Below are 22,415 nucleotides of genomic sequence, written 5' to 3' on the forward strand. Positions count from 1 at the left end.
CTGCGGGGCAGGAACGCTGAGTCGGCGTCTATGGTCTCCTTCGTGCGGAGACCCTCCACGCCTCAGCAAGTCCTTACCGAGGTCCAGGAAGCCCTCCTGGACCTATGGGGGGGTGCGAAGCCTAGCAACCCCCTCTGTTTAGCCCCCTTCAAAGAGTGCTTGCCTCGGAACACCAGAGCAAGCGACCGTGTGCGATCTGCGGAAACCCGGAATGTCCGCCTGGACTAGATTACTCTAGTGGTCCCTTCCAAATCTATGAAAATCTCAATAGAGTTTGTAATAACTTTCATATGCAACATAAGCAGTCAAGTGACTGCCAGCACCACACAATCTATAAAAATATGACTAATATTATGTACAGTGTAGAACTTTTCCCACAAACTAGAGAGTTATTGTGCAGAAACACAGGCGTACATTGTTCCATAATGCTAACTTAATCAAAATTCCATTACACGACTAATTTGCTGTCTCCTTAATCTGAGCTGCAGTTAGTCTCTTTTACAGTAGTTTTTGCAAAACATTCTTAGTCAAAAGCAAGGCTGCTCACTGTGGCACATAAATGTGCAACTGGGTGTTTTCATCCCACCCTCCACCCCAGTCTCCAGGAGCGACAGCTTGTCAACAAGACCTTGAGCCTTGCACCTTGTTGCTAAATGACTCCTGTGGAAATCCGTGGGGTTGATAAACAAGGAAGAAGGACAGGCTCTTTATGGGGGACAGCTCCACTGATTTGCCCATGAGAGCCTTTCCTATGGAAAATTCGCGATCTATGCATGTTTGCTCACAAATCTCTGGTTGCAAACAACGTGCAGCAGCAGCACAGCAGCTGCTGCGCGCGCCGCCGATTGCAGCCAAGGTGACGACCCAGGGCGCGTCGCCACCGCGCCATGACACCTGAGCGATGAAAGCGCCGCGCCCCACGAGCCGCTGGCGCCGCCTCTCCCGCTCCGCCCCCACCAGGGGCCTCCTGCTTTGTGGGCGGAAAAAAAGGAGCCTCCACGCCGCCCCTGCCCGGCGCGCCGTCCGCTGGCGCTATAGCGCAATCGAAGGTAAACATTGCAGCGTGGCGGCCGCTTCGGCGGGGATCGGGCTGGCTCTTCCTCCCGCAGAGGGGGCGGCAGGTAAGGGCAGAGCGAAGGATCGCGGGCCTCTCGCAGGCGACGGAGGAAACAACCGGGTTGTGTGGGTTTCCATCCCCTACGGAGCTCCGGAGAATTCTTCCCGGCGGTGCCTTGGCGATGCCCTCGGGGGTCGATGACTTGGCGCATCCCGGGGCGGGAGGCGACAGCATGACTTGGCACTTCGGGGGTTCGGCCAAGTTGCGCTCAGGCAGTCTCTTTTTCCTGGAGGGAAGGGTCGATGTTCCATCGGAGAGGCGGGGTAGGGTTCTGGCTTCCGGGGTGGGGAGAAAGAGACTTGGGCGATTTGGGTGGGCTCACCCACCGGGCCGACGGCGATCTGTCCTTTTTGTGCGCGGGAACATGGAGCGGCGGCTGCTGAGCTGCGCCGAGATCGCCCCGTCGGGTTTTGTAGGTTCCGGTGCTCTGGTGTCTGAAGTTCCAGAAAGTTTATAGCGTCTGCTGCCTTATGCAAGGAGCTGTCTGTCCCTCCCCGGTGTGCCCCTCCCTACCCCCAAAAAACCCTTAGGTCAGGTCCGGAAGCATGTTTGCTTCACGAGTAAGCCCCCTCGCCCCCGTTCAGTGATCGGTAAATGTGTTTGTGGTTTGTAGCGTCCATCCTCTTCGCCTTACGTCTACTAAAGGTCGTTCCCATTGAGTTAGGTGCGCTTACTCCCAAGCGCGCATAATAAATAGGATTGCAGCCACCAAACTTCGGATCTGGGTGTAAATGCACCAGGCTTTGACCATTGGAGTTTTCGGAGGTTTTACAGCACTCTACACATTCACTTATATTATTGATTGATTGATTGAATGAATGAATGAATTTATATATACCGCCCTGTACCCCGGAGGTCTCAGGGCGATTGCCAGAATAAAATCAATATAAAACCTCAAAATAAAAACAACCCATACCCCGACTTGTTTGTGCTTCCTTGTTAGGTGCAAAGTTTCAAGCATCTGTGGCCTTCTTGCTATCCGGTTTTTTTATTATTTTTCAGCTAGATATTATGAGCAGCGTGGGGCCCTCCAGATGGTGGTTTCCATCTGCCATTGGCTGCCGCCAGCTTACTATGGTCAGAGATGATGGGAGTTGTAGTCTCAGATAAAACCAGCACTGTTACTGGCCCTTGGAAGTGGAGCAGCAGCAGCAGCCACAACAGCGTGCTTCAAAACTTCTCAGCTGCCTCCTCCATGCAGAGGGCAATATAGCCTACCGATAAGAGTTATTGCAATTCTGTGTGGTTTGTTCAGTCGCAGTACTAAATATATATGCTAAGTATTGCTATGAAAATTTTCGCGGTGGCAACCAGCAGCATTGTCCTTTATTATGACAATGCGCTGCCGTTCTGAGGATAATCGGTTTAGTTGCAGTATTTACTATATTTAAAAAATTGTCACAGCCTGCTAGTGCTTCATCTATGAAGCTTGGTGGTTCGAGCCCACCAGGGATGGCTTTGGGCAGGATTCCTGCATTGCAAGGGGGTTGGACTAGATGACCTGCAGGGTCCCCTACAACTCAACAATTCTATGATCCAGTAGTTGTAGAGCATGGGCTTTGCATGTAGAAGGTTCCTGAATCAAGCCCTGACATCTCTAGGAAAGGCTGGAAAAGACCCGTATCTGAAAACCTGAGGAGCTGTTACTAGTTAGTGTGTAGACATTAACAAGTTAGATTGGTAAATGGAAGTTGGTACATGTCCCCATGTTCCTTCTGCCTTTTATCAAAGGGCTCATATAGCCACATCTTTAAAGGGGGTTGCTGGGTGGCTGGATAACAACCTTAGCAGCAAAGCTATTTCCTCTCATGTAGCTTGGAAACAGGATTGTTGACATGGCAGTGGGATTTGCCGAGAACCATTGCTCAGTATGTAGAAGTAATGCAATTGTGTGGGCAAAGACATACAGTATAAGGGAATCATGACAACTTGCTGCTTTTCCTTTTTCCGTTGTTGTTTTGCACCATGATTCATCGTTGTCAGGGCAGCTGCAAACATGACAAGATAACAGAAACTGCATGATGCTTTGGTCACACCGTAGCCTGCATTCTGGCCATGCAATGAGTTACTGGGGGTATTATTGTTCTTTATTTATATCAGGCATGGCCAAACTTTGCCCTCCAGCTGTTTTGGGACTACAACTCCCATCATCCCTAGCTAACAGGACCCAGTGGTCAGGGGTGATGGGAATTGTAGTCCCAAAACAGCTGGAAGGCCAAGTTTGGCCATGCCTGATTTATATGCTGTTTAAAACACATTATCTGCTGCGCAAATCAGCCATGCCATTGGGAGTTGGTTCATCTGTGATGCAGGGCATGGGTGTAGCCGGGGGGGGTAAGGAGGGACAGCTGCCTCTCCCAAATCAATAAAAATGCATAGGTAACTGAGGTTCTGCCGCACCTAACAAAAATCCTGCCTACGCTCATGGATGCAGGCCATTCTCCACTAATGTTCCCTCCTGTTGTCAGGCCACATAGTGCTGTTGCAGATGTAGCTGGCTTGCAGCTCCCACCGGTCCCTTCCAAGATTCTCCAGGGGTGATGGGATTGCAGTCTATAGCTAACTATGCCCCATAGGCTGCAGGTCATCCTTTGTAGAAGAGGTTAAATGGACAAATTAGACAAAAAATGCTTATACCTAGAAGCCAGTTGGAGAGCATTTAAGTCTTCTAAGACGTTCTCTCTAAGACAGTCATGGATCTTTGAACGTTCCGTTGTCCATGCTGCTTGGAGCAGATGGGGGTTGGAGTCCAGCAACACCTGGAGACCTGCAGGTTCCTCATCCCAGCAACAGGATATTCTTAAACCAAAAAATAAGTTTCAAAGGAAGACTTCAATGTGATGCTACCAAACGGAATTCAGCAAATTTGACTGTACAATTGGTTGCCTCAGGTGCTGGAAATGGCTAGAGAAGTTCTACAGAAAGGTTGATCATGCACACATTTGATTTGCATTCATTGCATATATTTGCGGCTCTATCACTTGACTTTTTGCCTCTTTTTGGCTTTTTGCATGGCATTTGGGAAGGGGGAGACTTCTCTTTGTACTACTTAATTCATTTCATCTGTTTATAATTGTTGGTTATGGCCCATGCCAGCACGTTCTGCAATAATTTGCTTTTGTTTGTTGACCCCTGGGAAGATCTGTCAGTACCTGCTAATGATAAAGCTGATGTAATGCTGTAGAAACTTGAGCTACAAATTGGGAAGATCCCAGTTCAGATCTGGAGTCTGCTATGAATTAGGGAAGTAGGCTAGGTAAGCCACTCTCTAACCTCAAGCCCCACCCGCAAAATGGGGGGGGGGTAGAGATGAATTGCTGAAATAAATGCTGAATAAAATGGCATTTTCTAATTTAAATATTTCACGGTAAAAGTACAGAAAGAGCCGAAAGGATATAAACCCATACCATCAAGTATAATCTATAAAAGCCAGTTAAGACTGCAATCCTTACCTCGCAATAAGTCTGATTGAATTTAACAAGGGCTTATTTCTAAGTAGACAAATATAGGTAGTCAAGTATAGGCTAGCACTCTTAGGGTCTTCAGTCTTACTGGCGGGGCAGCCCTACTGAAGGCAGTGTGTCTATGTGCCTTCAGAATTGTGCTGTTAAGTAAGTATCAAAATTCTTAGAGAGCAAGCGTCAAATCCTGACGTGTTTAGATTGAGCATATTTGGGGTGATGTCAGAAATAAAGTTTGCCATCTTGGTACTTGGGCTTCCACTATCAGTCGCTTACCTGATGAAGGTGTTATGCTTGAACGTGATTATTTGAAAACTGAAATTATTTTGATCAGTTATCTAGTAGGGTTGTTCAATACCCAGGTTTATTGACAGATGTGCCTTTAAGAGGGGAACGGGCTGGTGTTGCAGTGCTGATGGCATGTCTCTGACTGCTGCTAAGCATCCTAGGCAAAACAACAAATATAATTTGATGATGAATCTAATTGTAGTGCGAAGGAACTGGGAAGGGGGGGGGGAGAGAAAAGGGAAGAGACGCCCAAGGTTGTAATTCTTTTTTTTTTTAAATGGCTTTCTATTAATTCAGAATATTCTTTTGCTATTTAAAAATAAAGTATTGTGTTCCAGGCTCTTTTTATTAAAAGTGCTTAGTTTTCAAACAAGTAGGGAAAAGCAAACATGGTGTGGTAGCCAAAGGGCCAAACCAGGCATTTTCTTTAGCAACTTATTCTGATTTTTGCTGTTTAATACAAAGCATGGGGGTGATTTTCACTGGGACCACAGCACACAGGATTGGAGAGGCTTAACCCTTACCTCCCCAGCTTTTATTTCAACAAAATCTGCTACCCCACATTGCAATTAGCCCTGGTGGGGGTGGAACTCCCACTGGTACCAAACTGGCCAAAATGCTGTGCTGCTAGTAGTGGCACTATTTTTAGCAGGTGGAAATCCTGCTCTTTCTTTCCCACGTGGGCCTTCTCTGAATTTTACGCTAATTCAGGCATCCCCAAACTCGGACCAGCTGTTTTGGGACTACAACTCCCATCATCCCTAGCTAACAGGACCAGTGGCAGGGATGATGGGAATTGTAGTCCCGAAACAGCTGGAGGGCCGAGTTTGGTCGTGCCTGCCCTAATTCTTCCGTGCATCTTCTTTGCTGAACTGATTAGATTTAGAATAAAGATGTATTTCACACTTTGCAGCGACGGAGCCATGCCAAGGAATAGAATTCCTTCTTGCTATCTAGGAAGCTGTTGGTCTTCTTGGTGGGTGTTAATTCTGCCAGAGGCTTATCTAGAAGAGTGCTCCAGACCATTCCAGGCTAGGAGAACCAAGTCCAGCAGCATTACGGTGACTGATGCAAGCACGATGCAGGGCTTTGCCTCTTGGCGCCATGAAAACACATATAGATTGGGCTAGGGAGATTGATGGGAATGCCATTTCCCAGACCCTCAAGAAGACTGTGCATGCAAGCAGTTACCAGTTTCCTTTGACCTGATTTGGGTTAATTTCTGCACAGCACCTTTCCAGCCTACAGGATTCCAGAACACTAGAACAGTATTCTGATTAGCTTGGGTGCGTGTGTTTAGCTTGCTGCTGTTAATTTCTGAAATTTGAAGTGCATCTGATTCTAAAGCTCTCCTGGCTTGCCATGCCTTGGGCAAAGTGTTCTGGAAAGCACAGCAAGCTCCTGTTCGTTTATGGGCCCCAGCAGCAGATTTCTCCTTATAATTATAGATACCAAGAATTTCTTCCTGGCCATATGAATACCAATCATTTGAAGATGTAAGCTATTTCTGGCATGTTCCCTGCATATTTTGGAGAGATGCCATATTTTCTTGTTTGGATTACACTGTTATTTCTGTGTTTGCAGTTATATGTACAAGGGATATACAGTACTGCGGTCTCTCTGTTGTATTGTAGCTTTTTTTTCTGCCTGGAAAGACAGAAAAGACCATTAATGAAATATATGGCCCAAGCCTAATGCCACGCAAACACCACAGAGTGTGTCCTCCAGAAGCGTAAGGCGGCACATGGGTGATAAATCCTAGCGTTGTACCTAGGAGCTAGATGCAAGTGTTGTTTCTGTGTGGAAATGCTTTTCCCATGTATATTTATATTTTAAAGGATGTTTCATTCTTTTTATTGTGCTTTTTGGTGCATGCTACCATTTCCCACCTATGAGTTATAAAATACCTTTATCAATATTATGATGGTGGTGATTTATTCCAAACCTGAGCTTCTGTTTGCCATGAGTGGAGATGTGTTGTCTTACCTACTGAATCTTTGAGGGGTGATGGCAGTTTGATTGAGAAAACTGCACCGGGGAGTGAAACATCGCCTTCCTCTTGGTCAAATCAGCAACCACCCATGGCTACGTTTCATTTAAAAGAGAGTTCTGGCCACACACCTCCTATATACCATGTAGCTTGGCACAATGATTTAAATCATATCTGTCACATATAAGGACACAGTGCCATTCCAATCTGCTGGTTCTGCTGTTGCAGCTGGCTACACAGACAGACTCTAATTGATGGCCTATCCTTGTGCGACAGCAACTTAACACATATTAATGTTCAAAGAACAAGAAAGACAGGAGCAGTTATCCTATTAATCATAGTGTCACCCTCAGACAAGACACACTTGCACATAGGATGACACTGACGGTACAGCAATATCATGGCTGTGTGGTTGGCAACTCACTACTTTTACTTCTTGGTCTCTTTTTGGATCCATGCTTCTCATATGCATAGGACATCAGTTAGAGGATATTTATGAGTAGTGGATGGATACTTGAGGAGAGAAAGAGAGAAGATGCACATTAATAATGGCACTCAGTGGTTTGCGCTTGAAAAAGGAACAGTTGTGTTTAGGGGTGTGTGTGAGAGTTGGCTTTGTGCACACTTCACTCCCTACGGCCATCTCTTGGTCATATAATTAACCATACAATCATAGAATTGTAGCATTGGAAGGGAATCCAAGGGTCATCGAGTCTAATCCTCTGCAATGCAAGAATCATGGCAAACGTCTTCTTATTTCTTCTTGTATATGCCCAGTTGCTCGACTGAGATTCATTTGTCAGGGATGATGATGATGATGATAAATAATAATAATAATATCGTTTATACCCTGCTCATCTGGCTGGGATTCTCTAGCCACTCGGGGCAGCTCCCAGCAGAATAGTAAAAGCACGATAAAACACCAAACATTAAAAACTTCCCTAAACAGGGCTGCCTTCAGCTATCTTCTAAAAGTCAGATACAGTGGTACAGTACCTTGGTTCTCGAACGGCTTGGCTCCCAAACAAATTGGCTCCCGAATGCCGCAAACATGGAAGTAAGTGTTCCAGTTTGCAGGAAGCTCCTGCAGCCAATCAGAAGCCATACCTTGGTTTCGAACAGTTTTGGGAGTCGAACGGGCTCCTGGAACAGATTCAATTTGAGAACCAAGATACCACTGTAGTTGTTTATTTCCTTGACATCTGAAGGGAGGGTGTTCCACAGGGTGGGCACCACTACTGAGGGAAGCAATTATATTGGGTGGAGCAATATATATGTTTTCCATTGGAACATATTTCGGGGAATTTTTGTCTCTAGTTGTGGTTGCCTATCACTGTCAATGAACCAAGCTTGTGGTAATCATATCGCTTCTTCCCTGAGTGCACAGTGGGAGTTTACTGGGATTTGCCAGTCAGGCAAGCCTCCCTTTTATGGTATGTGCATTGTGTGGGATCTAATGCTATTATTGGTTTAAATGGGAGCAAGTTGCCTGGCACCCTCGTCTGCCCCCTACCCAATTTCCACATGTACCCATTTGTGTCCCAGTAGCTCACATGCCTAGCTATGGTTGGGAACGTTTTCGAGAGGGACGGTTGACATTAATAATGAACTTGGTGGTTTGTTAACTATCAGAGTAGTGCCAGTGCACGGACCCGTAAGTGTCTTCCTGTTCTTCTTAAGCCTGGCAGAAGTTAAGATCACGCAGCTAGTGGGCCACTTGGGCAGAAATTCAACATTTGTCATATTACATAAGAATCAGATACCTTCGTGGGGAAGGAGTCTCAAAGGAGTCTCAAAGCGGCTAACCCGAAGGAGTCTCAAAGCGGCTAACAATCTCCTTTCCCTTCCTCCCCCACAACAAACACTCTGTGAGGTGAGTGGGGCTGAGAGACTTCAAAGAAGTGTGACTAGCCCAAGGTCACCCAGCAGCTGCATGTGGAGGAGCGGAGACGCGAACCCGGTTCACCAGATTACGAGTCTACCGCTCTTAACCACTACACCACACTGGCTCTCAAGCAACCTGTATTTCAAACAAATTACTTCAATGGTTCCAAAGTCTTACTCAATCTGGAAAATATGTGTTGCTTGGCTTTTGTTGATTTTTCTCTCTCTCACCCCCAATGCTAGGTGCAGCACGATGCAAGAAGTCAACAAGTCTGAAACTTTGAAACGAGAATGGTGGGTGTTTCTCAGTTACGTTGCATTTTTGCTGTTTGTGATCGCATACCTTTTAAATATGATCTTACAAAGAAACTGATTTTTTATTAATACATAAGCCTTTGGTAATGGAGTCGAGATGTGACCCGTGGGGATATTTAGGGGTCCATTACTGCTTAGGTTGGAACGGATTCTTGAGGCACGTACTTCGAGGGACAAATCCACTGGGGTCTTCAAATTGCTATCAAGCCAGCTGGTCTTGGGCATAATTGTCTGGCGGCTGCGGCCCTGAACCAGGCATTGTTATTGATTTGGTCCGTGTCGTGCTTCCAGAGGAGTGTTTCTTTTTTACCTTGGTGGCAAAAGTCCAGACAGATTCTGACATAGATACATCAGGCATATAGGGGAGTCTCCCTCCCTCCCCCCTGTCTTTATTCCAGGATGGAAGACCTACAGTAGGGCTGTTGAGGGAAGGAGGGATGAATATAAATTAACTTTGCCCAACCTTCCACCAGTGGGAGCAATTCATGAGAACTGGGAACTGAAAATCCAGCCCATGCAGAGATGAACCATAGCATGTGAAAGAGAACTTGGGAACTGGTGGCACAATAGTTACCATGGAAGGCTAGGCGAGAGGGGTTTTCTGTTAGGAAGGAGCTTGTGTACAGAATAAGAGGGAGAGGGGAATTGTTACAGTGAAGAGATTGGGCGCCTGAATGAAAGATGAAAGGTGCTTTTTTCTTTAAAATTTTTTTAGGGGTACTCTCATTTTGACTCAAGAAAATCACCATTTTATAGTTCGAATTGGGGGGAAAATAAATACAGTTAACGGACAAAAGTACAAAGATTCACAAAATGTATAGGGGTATGCGTCCCCCCAGGGAAAAAGCACTGGTGGTATCCAACTAAGCTTTCCTGAGAGCAGCAGACCCATTGAAATTGATGAACATAACTAAGTTAGGTCCGTTAATTTCAGTAGGTTTACTCTGAGTAAGATTTGACCGCAACACCTGAATTTGGGGGTGTGCTTGGGAACTAGTGGACAGCTCCAGGAGTGATGCAAGAAGGCCTAGAGTTTCTGTCCATCTGATCATCCTGCTGATGTAAATATATCTAGACCAAGGAAAACTGGTATTTGAATGATTTGGCTACTCTCCCCGAACGATGACATCTAAATTTGTGAGACAGGCTGCTAGTAGTGTTAGTCTCAACCTGCCCTGGCTGGAACAAGGCCTTAATCATTACTTGTTGGATACGTCGCGTGTTTTAAAAATCCTTTGTCCTACAGAGCCTTAAATGCTTTGTCAGGCTAGTTTGCTTCCTGTTCACGGTTTCCTCTCCTCTTGAAGGACACAGCTGCTGCAGCTGCAGGCTGAAGTGAGCGTTATGGCTTCTGTCATGCCACGTTATTAAGCCTTCTCCTTTATAATAAAGTGCCGAGGTAAGCTAGCTGTTAAAGAACAAAGCTGCTCTCTTCTGATCTTTTGCTTTGCAAAAGCAACGTTTTCCTTCTAGAACAGCTTTTGTTTGTAGAGCAGATGAATGGGTTTCCCCATCCCACCCAGCACTTGTACCTGTATATTTTAGGAGCGCTAAATGCTCTCTTAAATCTTTTGTATAATTGCACATATGTTTGCAAGTACAGTAAATGTGAAAGATCATGGGTGGTATCCAGTTGCATAGTTGGACCTGGAGCTGAACAATGTATGTTCCCTGCCCTCTCCTCTCTCTGCACAACCCCTAAATCTGCTTCAAAGAGTGGGAGGAAATCCCAGAAAATATTTAGGGGTGGTGCATGGAAGTCGTTGGACTAGTGGAACTATTTAGTTGGATACACCACTGCATAGGGCTTCTTTCCCTTTCCTTTCCTTTAAAATAATAATAATAATAATAATAATAATAATAATAATAATAATAATAAAATAAAAAATAAAAAATCCTTCCAGTAGCACCTTAGAGACCAGCTAAGTTTGTTCTTGGTTCTTAGTTGGTCTCTAAGGTGTGACTGGAAGGATGTTTTTTATTTTTTATTTTGTTTTGACAATGGCAGACCAACACGGTTACCTACCTGTAATAATGATGATGATGATGAATAATAAATAAATAATTTGGAAACTTGGGGTGAGTGCAGCTTTGGCCCTTTTTAACTAAACCACAGTCACAGTGATAGGAGCATGCCCCCAGCCTGCCTCCTCCATCACAACAGGCAGAACATACAATGTCACAGCATTCCCAGTGGGAATCTACCCGTGGCCCTCCTAGCCACTGTTCTGTGAACCCAATACAGAAAGGGGAAGTAGGAGAGCCTACACAATGTGGCGCGCACACACATAGCTCCCAAGGCAGGGGGTTTGCAGAGAGAGCGCAAAGACCTCCTGGGGCAAGGGTTCAAGATCCACTCCGAGGAGGAAAATGCTCTTTTGACAAGGAGCCAAAGGAGCAGGCCAGGCTGGACATGCAGCAGGGGCAGCCGCAAAGACTCATTGGCAGTGGCTGCTTTTTTCTGGTGACTCCTTGCAAAAAAAAAAAAAAAAAAAAGCCAAAAGCACCCAGGTTTGGGAAGCCTCAGAGTCAAGCTAAGATTTTATTTATTTATTTATTTAAAAAACGCAATTTAACCAAACGTCATTCTATAAAAAGTTTATTTTGGAAAAGGGAGAAAGAGAAGGGGCTTCACTCTATTCTCTGCCTAAGGAGATGAAAAAAACAATTTGAAACTGAGAAAATTTATTGTACACAAAATCCAAGATACGGTTTCCTCGGGAGCACTTCTGAATCCCAGATACTCTTTAGGTCTACATCAGAACATAGGGGTTTGTTACAGCCCCGCTGAACGTAGTGGAACGGACTTCTGAATAAACACACATAAGATTGCACTGTAAAGTAAATTATCCATAGAGCTGTTAATCAGTATAATGTCTAACTCGCTTTTGCATTGTGGATCTTTGTTTATGCATAAAGTATAAATGGACCACTTCAGACATGCATATTGTATTACCATCTTAAGTTCTTAAATTGTTTAGAATTATTAAGATCAATAATTAAATGTGCTCCAGGGTTGTTGTTGTTTTTTAAAAAAATGTGCACATATATATTCATATAAACACAATGACTACCCTTCAGTAATGCGTAGTTTAGGTCTGTTCTTAAGTCAGAGGTATCATAGAGTGTTACTAGACAGTTGACTGTGCAGGATATCTCTACTTGCTAATGTTGTCACCCAAAGAGTATTTTTCGACTAAAGACCAAGGAACATATTTATAAATAAGAGAGAAGGAGCTGGAGATGAATGCAGACTGAAACACGAGAAGAAGTTGAGAAAGGTTGGAGAATCGTCTAGTATAATCTGCAGCAAGGCAGGATCTTACGGACCTTAACAGTCCTGACCTCCACATATATAACATATACACTCCGCTTGATTTTCAAAGAAACTCAGGGTGGCTTTCATTCGAAAACAAAAAGCAATAATAAACTAGGGCCCATTAAAATGACACATATTTAGTCCTCTTGTCTTACTACAAGGAATAGACTGCCACAGTGAGGTGAGAGTCGATGCACCAGGATAGCTACACTTGCAGTTAACAAAGGAACGTGAAGCACATCTAGATTGTTCATATCAAAAATGAGCCAGTTGCCAGTCCACATTAAATCTGGTTCTACCTTGGAAGCAGTCTGTGGACAGGTGCATACTCCTTTTGTATATGAATTCCCCCACTGCACACCCCACCCTACCAAATTTGGCCTTATACGTGACACTTGGTAGCTGGGTTGAAATATAACCAGAAACACCACTAAGTTTACTTTGAGAACAAAAATTATGAATCTGAACTGGGACGTTACAGAATGCAAGGAGACTTGTAACACAGAGCAGGCCATTATTGAATGCAAGCACCACACAAGTTAGCTACCTCACCTGATTTGGAGGATGGAGGGTGTTTTTTTCTGATTCCCGTACGTTACTGAGGCTGCCTTGTTAAGCAGAAGATACTTTCAAATAAATATAACTAGCTGTTGCTGGTGTTTAGGGAGTTGTGAGCCTCCTGTTCCATGGCTGGCCTGATCTGTGATAACTCCTATCTTACTGCGCAGTATTAAAGACAAAGTGCACACTCATAATTTTCTGGAATGCTTACAAGAATGGTTGGTTCAGATTTAACATAGCTAACAGGCCAATAGACGTGTGGTTTAAGTCAAGCAACGTGTTTCATATGTACCTTCCTTTTTTCCCCCCTTTCCCTTTTTCTTTTGCAGGGCTTGCAAACCTAGAACTGATGACCACATTCTTGATGGTACAGACCAGAAAGGCTGTGATCTTTTTATTGATGACCTTTTTGAAGAAGCACAGAAATTTGGAGCTGTATGCACGCAACAGTCTCATGTTAAAAATAGAGTATGTGAGTTTAAGTTGTCGTGTACAATTTTGTTTAAGGTTTTTCTTTTAACGTGTGCAGTACCACAAGCTGTCTTTTTTTCTTCTTAATTACATTTCTATGCCACTTTATAATTTTAAAGGGGGTAAATCAAAGCGGTTTACAACCTGCGTTAAAATATCAAATAAAGCCATCCAGAATAAAACATTATTCTGTACTGAACAAATTCAAGTATACATTCAAAGCAACATAATTAATGGGAAACTGAAATAGCATCTTAAAGAATTCATTACTAAAGGAAGTCAAATATAAAATGCACATTTAAAACAGCATAATTAGCAAGAGGATAAAGTATTATCATAAGCATAAAACATATCTGCTGCAGTTGCTGCCAAATCCTGGTTCATGAGTCTGCATTAAGAGACAGCTAACTGTTCTCTCCAGAGGACCCACCCTCCCCTTGAAATCTACCACCCACCCAGAATGCAAGTAACAAAGATAAGGAAAGGAGGGGTGGAATATATGTGTGTGTGTCCCCATGTCCATGCCCTTTATTTTCCAAATCTACAGATCCAGATGTTCTGGTATGATTTTCTAGTCCCAGTGCATACTAAAAACCAACTCATTCCTTGTTGGTGACAGCACTCGCATAGATTGGTCTAGGTTCAGTTGTTGCAAAGCCAACAGCTGAGCAAATGTTCTGCATACAAATGTTCCCCAGTGCAATTCCTGGTATCTCTGGGAAGGGGTGGGAAAGGGCCCTGTCTGAATCCCTGGGGAGTCACTGCCTAGTCATTGTAAATCAGGGGTCAGCAAACTTTGGTAGGCAATCGCCTTCTAAATCCGGCCCGGTCCGGGAGTCAGCATGTTTTTACATGAGTAGAATGTGTCCTTTTATTTAAAATGCATCTCTGGGTTATTTGTGGGGCATAGGAATTCATTCTTTCCCCCTCTTCAAAATATAGTCCGCCCCCCCCCACAAGGTCTGAGGGACAGTGGACCGGCCCCCTGCTGAAAAAGTTTGCTGACCCCTGTTGTAAATAAACCCTGAGCTGATGGGCCAATGAATGACTTGGCATAAGGCTGCTTCCTAGGCTGCTTTCCTCTGTTTTATTTGGATATGTTTTATCAACCTGCTGCTTGCTTGTTGTGACATAATGTTCACTTGAGTTTTATTTTGCTTTGCAGGTGGATACAACAATTAAATTATGGAAAAATGGGTTCACGGTGAACGATGGCGAGCTCCGAAGCTACACAGACGTTGCAAACCAGCGCTTCTTGGACTCGATTAAAAAAGGGCAAGTCAGCTTTGTATGTTGAGCCAAATTGCACCAGCTTTGTTTCTGCTCTGGCTTAGCACAGGCATGGGAGGCAAATGCAGCTTTCCAAATTTGACCCTTGGGATTTTCCCTAGACCATACCACCCACCCAGCCACATGCACCCTCTCCCTAGCTCATGCCATTCACTGGTCCGCCTTCACAGCTTCCATGGGTGTTTTTGCCTGGTTGAAATGTGTCATTGAACTCTGAGAATGCCTGCTGTGTGCCTGGACAGTTCCCGACTCCAGGCTTAGTGTATTGCATGAACCTGGGCTTGCTCCCGACAGACTGAGCTGTGAATCCAAGATTAAGCCATGGTTATAGCTCATATTTTGTCTGAAGGGGATAAACCATGAGCCCATGTTTGCCGTAAACAATGGCCTATGTTGTTGTTCTTACGTAATTATGGTGATACAGAAAAATAGGGTTTGCTGGCTTTTGCTGCCCAACTCCCCAAGGGACTGAGTCCCCTAAGTCCATTATTGGTTAGTCAGAGATGAATTGTTGGAGGCAGGATGCAGTGAAAGCAAGGCAGATCCTTATTTTTCTGTTGCAACAGAGTTCCATCCCTCCTAGCAAGGAGGCAAGAGAGACCCAGAACCAAGAAGAAACCTCTCTTTTAAGTGTTTGCATTTTGGCATGGAGAAGAAGGACATCCCCTCTACAAACAGTCAGAAATTACATCACACATAAAGTGGGATTACTGTGGCTCAGGCAGGCCAAGGTGTGGTATTCCTGAGGATTTGGCATGTTTCACATAGTTCCAGACACAATTTACACAAAACATTAGCATTTGAGAAGAATATCAGGATGCTGGTCAGACATCCCTTAGTGCAGAGCAAACAACTTCCCCTGATTGCTATCTGTTTTCAGGCATGGGAGATTAAGTAGGCAGAGGAAATATTTAGAGTCTTTATGAGAGCGAAGATGGCTTTTGGATTGCTCTCCTGTACTATTTTAGACGTGGTTTATATATTTATGTATGTGTGTTTACCTTGTGCAGTTATCAACATCTATATTTGAGACCTTAGAATTCCTATAACAGTGGCTATCGTGGGTTTTTCCTTTCATCTAAAATCTTCTTTAAAATATCACTTTCCACATGCATAGAAACTGTTTCTACGTTTATTTTAAAGGGAGCTGCCTCTTGAGTTGCAGAAGATTTGTGATAAAGAAGAGGTGGACATTAAGGTAGATGATAAGAAGAACGAGGTGTATGCTTTGAGGAAGCCACCGTTCCATCCTTTCTCTGGACAAGGCTACAGATTAGGAAGGTGAAGAGCCTGGTGTTTCTATAAAACTAAAAAATGGTTTGGGGAAATAATTAAGGTTGTTGCTCTTACTTCCTTCTTTGAGACTGCAATCCAATACCCACTTTTCTGGGAGTATTTCAGTGTGGCTTACTTCAGAGCAGACATGCATAGGATTACAATATCAACAGGGTTTTTTCATAGGTTTAGTCTGCCTCTCAGGATTTTGATTATACCATACTGCATTTTTCGCTCCATAGGGCGCACCTCATTTTTAGAGGAGGAAACAAGAATTTTTTTTTCTGGTTTTCCTCCTCTAAAAGCCCTGGTTTTTTGAGGATCAGCTAAAAGTTTTGCAGCTTTTTTTGCAAAGGGGAAAACCCTGTTTTTTTGAGGATCAGCTAAAAGTTTTGCAGCTCCTTCTGCAAAGGGGGAAAAGCAAAGAGGAAAAGCCCCGTTTTTATGGGGTTCAACTCACATTTCTGCAGCTTCTAAAGGAAAGGGAGCCTTTTCTACAATTTCCAGACAGATAATCTAATCAGCCAGTCACATGTCGCTGGGGAAACAAACAACCTCCCTTTGCTGCACATTCAACAATGGAGACCTGGGCAAGCGGGCGGGGCTGAAAGGGAGCTGGGACTCTTATCTCTCTCCCAATCTCTTGCTGATCAGCTGCTGAGCAGGGTCCTTTCAACACCCCCTTTTCTCTTTGTAAAATAAAAAGCATGATCCTCTTTTGGCCCCTGGGCAATTCAGCTCCAGGGACCACCATTCACTCCATAAGACGCACAGATATTTCCCCTTACTTTTTAGGAGGGAAAAAGTACGTCTTATGGAGCAAAAAATACGGTAACTTGTAAAGGAGAGGCGGGCAACTTGCTTTAAGACCTAGCCCTCTTACGGTGGCTACTGCTGCCATCGGCTTAGAGCAGCACAGGGTAGTAGTAACAACAACAACAACAACAACTTCTTATACCTTGCCCATCTGGCTGGGTTTCCCCAGCCACTCTGGGCAACTCCCAAAAGAATATTAAAAACACAATAAAACAACAAACATTAAATACTTCCCTAAGCATGGCTGCCTTCAGATATCTTCTAAAAGTCAGATACTGTAGTTGTTTATTCCCTTGACATCTGATGGGAGGGTGTTCCACAGGCGGGCGCCACTACCGAGAAGGCCCTCTGCCTGGTTCTACCTCATCAGCAACTAACAAATCATTAGTAATGATGTTAACTGTGTAATTCTAAACATCCATTCAGAAGCGAGTCCTGCTGAGTCCAATGAGGCATATTCCCAGTAAAGTGAGTACAGGTCTGACGCCAAAAAGAACAGTAAATGCAGAAACTGTTATAGCAACAACCATAGCAACGGAATAGCTCCTTTATCAGTCACCACTGTGCAAATTCCCTTTCAACAGTGCAGGGCAAGAGTTCATTAGGATGCCTAATCAGTCCTACTGTTCTGACAATATTTAATTAACCCTGTTAACCCGACCTGTTTACCTGACTAGCCATTGTTGTTGGGAAGATATTGAACCCTATCCAGACCAGGTCACTGGAGGGGGAAAAACAAAACACCTTATGCTGATCCATTGGGAGTGTGTCCCATTGTAAATACGTTGCAGGTGTGACCTATAGTGGGGGAGGAGATGCCGGCTAAAATATTCTCTACTTCTGAATAGGAAATAGTCTTCTGCCATTGCATGTACAAGGCAACAGGTCGGCTCCACCATACATGTGTGAACCTGTCCCATGCTTTCCGTTAAAAATGAAGTTTGTATGGTGAGGAAGGAAGGTTGCAATGTTAAAATGCTACTTCTGGGAGCCCTTCTGCACTTGATAATAGCAGGGACACAAGTATGCTCCTTTTACTGGAAGGGACTATCAAAAAAATATGCAAGTTCTCCCTGATTTCAAAGTTTCGGGAGGTGTTGATGGGTAGACACAAACTTAATGATGGATAGATCTTAGTCTGTTTTCTAGAAACTGTTTTTTTCTCATGCATAAATTTTGCCATTCAGATTTCTTGTATATACTGTATTATGATTGATTTATTTAAAATAGTGATATCTCCATCTTTCCAGTAAAAATACAAATGAAGTCCATGGCAAGGTAGAACGAGAATCTATTTCAAACAATAGACGCAAATTATAAACCATTGCTCCCTTGAAGAGGGAACTGGAATAGTAGAGTGCCTACTAGCTTAAAAGCAGAACAGGGATTTTAATGAGCTAGCAGTTTTTACATACTTACCTATTCTTGAGTTATTCTGCCAGCCTCAAATGCACTTAACGTTACCAAATAGATTGAAAAATTCTGTCTGCTTTTAATTTAAACATCCTTTAAGGCATAGCTGTCAACCCTTCCTTTTTGCCTTCCCTTCTGAGGAGGCTGTCAACCTTCCCTATGGGAATTTTCCACCAAAAAAAAGGGAAAGGTTGATAGCTATGCTTTAAGGATGTAGTGAAAATGCTATTGTTTAATCTATTCGCTGCTATCTAGCCTTTAGAAGCATTTTGAAGTCATCAGAAAATAAGAATAGCCAGTGTGTGGCCTGACCCTTCTTGGAGAGGTGGTATTACCTTGTTTGAGTTCATATTGTTTTCTTTTACTTTGCAGTGCCACACCAAGAGTAATTTCTAAAGTAAAAAGAGATGCAGAAGAAATTGAAAAGAGAAAACCAACAGTGGTATTAAATCATTCGGAACCCATTACTAGTATCCAGATCTGGCTAGCAGATGGAACAAGGATAGTACAAAACTTTAATATTACTCATAGGTAAGAACCGATCGTATTAACACACACCCTTACAAGTGCAATGCAATCCTGTACATGTCTATTTAGAATTAAACTCTGTTGAGTTCAACGGGACTGCCAGGTAAATGTTCATATAGGCTTACAGAGGAAGATGTTGTAACTTGGAAAGAATTCCATGGAAAGAATCTCAGACCTATCTGGGTTTTCAGAATGAAGTCATCGAGACCAGACATTAAGTTTTGACTTAATACCATTCTTCTTAAGTCCCAAACGTGATAGTTTTCAAAATGAAAATTTGTAGTATTGTTTTGTTTTGCACTGGCCAGTTAGCACAAAGTCTTTGAATTTAAAGGTAAAGGGACCCCTGACTGTTAGGTCCAGTCGCGGACGACTCTGGGGTTGTGGCGCTCATCTCGCTTTGCTGGCTGAGGGAGCCGGCGTACAGCTTCCGGGTCATGTGGCTAGCATGACTAAGCCGCTTCTGGCGAACCAGAGCATCGCACGGAAATGCTGTTTACCTTCCCACCAGAGTGGTACCTATTTATCTACTTGCATTGGTGTGCTTTCGAACTGCTAGGTTGGTAGGAGCTGGGACCGAGCAACAGGAGCTCACCCCGTCACGGGGATTTGAACCTTCTGATCGGCAAGCCCTAGGCTCCGTGGTTTAACCCACAGTGCCACCCGCATCCTGCTTTTGACAGCTTAGAATCATTTATTTTTCAATGTTCTGGTTATATCCAGTGTTGTAAACCCTGCTTTCTTGGTTTCATAAAGCCAAGAACTTGTTTTTACATAGTTTCACACAAGGACTAACAGTGCTTTGCCTTGCCAACTATTGTCATGGTTTCACCCTTTTGTTCAGATCACCAGGACACCCTCTATTGTCATCTTAAAGGTATTGCAAAGTAAAGAAGGGGTACTATATGTGCAGATATCCCTGATTGCATGCATGCTTTGTACCAGAAGACATAGGTTTATTAACAATGAAAATTCTGGATGGACAGAATACTCTTCTCTACTGCAGCCAGAACAAAACATTCCCCTTGTCTCCTGTTCTTATTGTTTCTCAGGTTTAGTTACTTTGGTATGAAATTCTGTGCATGAATAGGTAGAGAGTCCTGTTGAACTCACTGGGAATGATTTCTGAATAAACATGCATAGGATCAGCGTATTTGAAAGTTTGAAGAGGCTCTGAAGAACAGCACTTGGTCTGTTTTAGTTTAAACAGGATATTACATTTCCTAGGGGATTATTGTGCATAAAGCAATGGCAAAATTAGGTTTATATGGGAAGGGCAATCTATAGATTTGAGTGTGATAAAGGATGATTCTTCTTGCTATTAATGGTTGGACATATTCTCAAAGAGCAACCTTGGCAGCTCTACAGTAAAATCCATCAGTACACAGCTTAGTTCATTTGGATATTTTATTTATTTTACAAAATGTATAAAGTGAAGAAGAAGAAGAAGAAAAAGAAGAAGAAATCTCTAAGCTGTTTACATACCAGTTTAGATAGATTGTTTATGAGAATTGCCAAAGATCGGAGCTTCTGCCTTCAATTGAACCAACTTGCAAATGCTAAATGGATTTATTCTCATAAACATTTTGCACACTTAACCTAGTGATGAAGGAGGCTGAGTCGACACAAACCAGATTCTGAGTGGACATGCCACTCACTGGGCAATATGTGTTCTGCCCAAAACCTGTTTCCCTGAACCACCCTTTCCTTACTGTATCTGTACCCTAAATGATTCGAAAATAACGGTGGTATTCAGCTTGGTTTTTACCGTAGACCCGTTGAAATTTACAAACCTAACTTTTTAATGCTCATTAATTTTAATATGTTGACTCAATGAGTTAAACTTAGTTGAATACCACCCACATACTTAAAAATGTATATTTGCTTTTCTTCCTAGAATATGGCACGTCAGAGACTTCATAGCAAATTACCAAGGACATCAAGGAAGAAGTCCTTTCACGCTGACCACATCTCTTCCTTTTCACGAGCTGCTGAACGAATCTCTCACCTTAGAGGAGGCTAATTTAAAAAATACTGTTGTTGTTCAGAGACTTAAAAAAAATAGCGAGCCTTTTGAGAGTTTGTCCTAGCATCCTTTCTGAAGATTGCCTAAAATACATTAGCGGTGGAGTCTTGGAGAAGAAGCAGGTGGTACCCACCAAACAGTTGCTCTGCTGGGTTTGTTTTACCAAAGCTCAGGAGGTGTATGTAACCCCAAAAAGAAATCAATAGCAATAATTGTGGTGTGGTGTATAACATCTGCAGCACTTGTTGGAAAAGTCATATAGCATGTGCTGTACTGACTCCAGTGCATTCTCTCTCTTTTTTCTCTCTATTTATCAACCTAACTAGAATATAATGGGCAATAATTCACCAGGCCAGCCATCTTAAGCTGTGTGTTTTGTCAGCTAGATAGCTGTGATAGTCTTGCAAAGGGGCATTCTAGAGAAACTCCTAGGCTTTTGTTCGCACTTTTAGTTGCAAAGGGGGGGGGGGGTAGGAATGCACCTTGCTTTTCAAAGGTACTGCCGGTTGATACTATTCTTGCTTTCTGCTGTAGCCCAATATGCTTTATTATTTCCTCAGTGCCACAGTGCAAAATTTATGGGAGGCTAATATTAACATTTAAAGCTAAAACTAATTTTAACATCTGAGGCAGTAGTTTCTAAATTTTGAAGTAGTTGCTACCTTCCTTGGAAACATCTGCCGATTCATGTCTTACAACGCAGTCCTGTACATCTCTACTCAGAAGTAAACGTTCTGCAGGGCCTACACTTATGTGAGTGTAGGACTGCAGCCTTAATCTCGTTTTGTGCCATTAGATCTGTACATTAGGCTCAGTCTTGAAAAAATTATTAGAAACTGAACTCCACTGATATCAGTAGAACTTGCTTCTGGACTTAGGTGCTTGAGATAGTAGTTTTAGCTAGTGAGTTGGAAATTTATGAGATGAACAACTCATTGTCTTGAGAAGTATTAATTCAAAAGTTCAGCTGTAAGTTTGCCACAGGTCAGGAAGCTTTGTGGGCACTTTCCCACAACTAATCACACATGCATTATGAAATGGTATGTTCTCATTGTGAGAGTGTACCATGTCACAACTGAATAGTCTCACTGAATAAATGAAACATGTTTTCACCTTGAAGCTTGTCTTAAAACCATCAGATGTATTTGGCATGGGCTTATCTGAGCATGTTGCTTTTTAAGAGTTAGAATGCAGGTGCTGCTGGATTACACCCCTCCTCTGGAGGAAATATTATTATTATTATTATTTATTACCTTGAATGAAATGAAATGAATTTATTTTACGGTCACAGACCAACTCACACCTTGAATGATAGTCAGGGGTGCCGCAGGCAACACTGGCCACTGTTCCTCTTTCCTGCCCTCTCGCATCTCTGCCACCCAAAGGCTTGCACAGCTGTTTGTTGCAGCAGCCCTGGCTACAAGCTTCCCAGGCAAATGTTGCCTCTGGAGCTGGTCAGGGGGTGCTGGTTGCCAGGAGCTGAAGTGACCTCGGAGTAAGCAAGTAAGGGGGACAAACAAGTCCCAGGCCCCTGTGGGTCAGTGTGAGGAGGTACCTCTCTTTGGGGCAGCTCAGAGACCAGGGGCGACAGCAGTGGCTGCCCAGAGGACTCCCAAGGGGAGAAGGGAGAGGAGAGGAGGCTGAGGGAACCCTCCACAGGG

General features: G+C 43.5%; 1 protein-coding gene across 1 annotated transcript; it reads left to right on the plus strand.

The window, feature by feature from the left end:
• The first annotated feature begins 1,006 nt into the window (after positions 1–1,006).
• UBXN2A (UBX domain protein 2A) lies at positions 1,007–21,224 on the plus strand. Its single transcript, XM_033142964.1, has 7 exons — positions 1,007–1,121; positions 8,984–9,034; positions 13,265–13,403; positions 14,572–14,681; positions 15,840–15,977; positions 18,573–18,731; positions 20,626–21,224. Exons 2-7 carry the CDS (start codon positions 8,994–8,996, stop codon positions 20,816–20,818), a joined length of 780 nt encoding a protein of 259 aa, XP_032998855.1. The 5' UTR covers positions 1,007–1,121; positions 8,984–8,993; the 3' UTR covers positions 20,819–21,224.
• The last annotated feature ends 1,191 nt before the right edge of the window (positions 21,225–22,415 follow it).

This window comes from Lacerta agilis, chromosome 3 (assembly GCF_009819535.1).
Source record: "Lacerta agilis isolate rLacAgi1 chromosome 3, rLacAgi1.pri, whole genome shotgun sequence".
In the NCBI taxonomy this organism is placed as follows: Eukaryota; Metazoa; Chordata; class Lepidosauria; order Squamata; family Lacertidae; genus Lacerta; species Lacerta agilis.